This window comes from Papaver somniferum, chromosome 2 (assembly GCF_003573695.1).
Source record: "Papaver somniferum cultivar HN1 chromosome 2, ASM357369v1, whole genome shotgun sequence".
Lineage (NCBI taxonomy): Eukaryota > Viridiplantae > Streptophyta > Magnoliopsida > Ranunculales > Papaveraceae > Papaver > Papaver somniferum.
This window is the reverse complement of record NC_039359.1, coordinates 176851315-176853259: the sequence shown is the minus strand read 5'-3', so window position 1 is coordinate 176853259 and position 1945 is coordinate 176851315. Positions and strand designations below refer to the sequence as shown.

The 1945-nt window shown below is 43.2% G+C and overlaps 1 protein-coding gene across 1 annotated transcript; it reads left to right on the top strand.

Annotated features, from left to right (window-relative positions):
- Window positions 1–1020: 1020 nt before the first annotated feature.
- LOC113352448 (transmembrane protease serine 13-like) lies at window positions 1021–1470 on the top strand. Its single transcript, XM_026596266.1, has one exon. It carries the CDS (start codon window positions 1021–1023, stop codon window positions 1468–1470), a length of 450 nt encoding a protein of 149 aa, XP_026452051.1.
- The last annotated feature ends 475 nt before the right edge of the window (window positions 1471–1945 follow it).

The window sequence follows — 1945 nt, the reverse complement described above, 5'->3', positions numbered from 1 at the left end:
TTAATGTGGGTGGTTGGGATGGTCCTCACGCGTCAGATAGGTGTCGGGTTCCCTTGTCCCTTCCTCGTCAGTGAGACCAATCCTCACCATTGATTTTGGATCTTCCTCGAGATGGGATAAAGCAGGTCTTCGGGTGTTCTTCAGTACTTCGCGGTGGCTCGTTCTTTCGGTGCTCCGTGATTCTTAGCCATCATATCAGTTCGATGATGATTATATATAGATGACAGATACCCCTTGGGTGTTGATACGTGGCATCGTGCCTTGATGTCTCAAGCTGTGGGTCTTCCACGTGTGACTCCTTAGACACGTGGCGAGTGATGAATTATGTGTATACAATTTGCCCCTTTTCTTCTAATTTGGGTGTCGGTCAAAGTTAGAAGAAAACTATCTTCTCATATTCTTCATCTCTCCTTAATAACTTCTCCTAGATTTTAGGGCACGTTTCCCACTACTAGAAATAACTCCTTCTCGAATCATGGGACGGTTTCAGTTTCTTGCATGCTATAAATAGGGGAGAGGATGCTATTGAAATAAATTTTATCCCCCCTTCATTCTCTTGTCAGTTCATTCTCTAAAAATTTTCTTCTTTCTTCTCTTCTCTTTTGTTCTTTAGCCAATAACTCTTGTTGGTGTTGTTCAGAGTCATAAAAATCGGAAGTCTTCAGTTGTTGTTGTTCATCAGGTTTTCGCGGATCGTCTTTACTTCCATCGTAACGCTTCTGATTTAGGTATGGCATTCTTTTAGCTTCCATTCACTTTTGTTTGATCTTCTTTTTCTGCTACTGTTTCTAGGTTTGGTGATGAAGAACACGACAGTATATATACTTGCTCCTGTTCTTGATCACAAAACCTATTCTTTCTTTTTTGATCGTTAGGACCTCTTTTTAATGGTTACGACTAAATTAGGGTTTTGGAATTTCACGAATCTTATCCTAGATGTTTTTTATGTGGTTTGATGATATTTCTGATGAGTTGGGATATTTTCTTTGACCTTCGTTATTTCCGTTTCCCCTTGCAGATATGGGTGATCGTCATCGGATTCCATACCAGACTCCTCCATCGAGCCCTTATAGATCTCCTCCATCCAAGAATCCTGACGTATCTCCGCCGAAGGGTGGTCCACCTAGGTTTTCCCAGCCAGATCCTCGAGCTCAGAAAACTTCATCTGCGTCTGGTCCCCGAGTTACATCTACTAAGAGAGGGGATCCACCGAGGGGTTCTCAGTATGTTGTTAATCGTCCTTCTGCTTCTCAGCATGCTGAGCTGACGAGTGCACCATCTCCTACTCCTCATCGTGCTGAACCGCTAGATATACATCCTCTTCGTTCAATTGCTCCAGCTACTAAGCCTTCTCAGAAATCTTCGGTCCCACTATCTACTGCTCCTGTAAAGGGGAAAATTGTCAAAGGTTCTGTGCGAAGGATGACCCGTCGAGAAATCCGCCAACCAAGAGGAAAGCTTCGGATATGAGTCCCCCGAAGAGGCCGTCATTGGATAAAGTTGATGATTCTGATGCTGCCCCAGTTATACGAAGCGTCTCCATTGGTAAGAAGAAGGTTACTTTAAAACACATAGACCTCGAGGCGTTCAAGGTAATGCATGAGCTCGAAGCTTTCGATGTTAATTTTTATGCTCCCGATGATGATCTCACTTATGATTTGATCAAGAATTATAAGTACGATGACTTTCATATGCTGACCACCGTGGGGGCCTTCGAGATTGGCCTTATGTTGCCCCTATATAAGTCGGGTGACTCTTTTTATTACTATTTCTTAGCTCATCATGAGGATTCTACTCCACATACTCATTGTCACTCAGTGGTACAGTTGATTGGGAATTACCTTCGTTCTCTTAAGGAGTGTTACCTTCGGAGTAAAGGGTAGACGATGATGATGCGCTACGTTCCTAACCCGGCTGAGAGAAACTGGTATACTCATGAAAACTT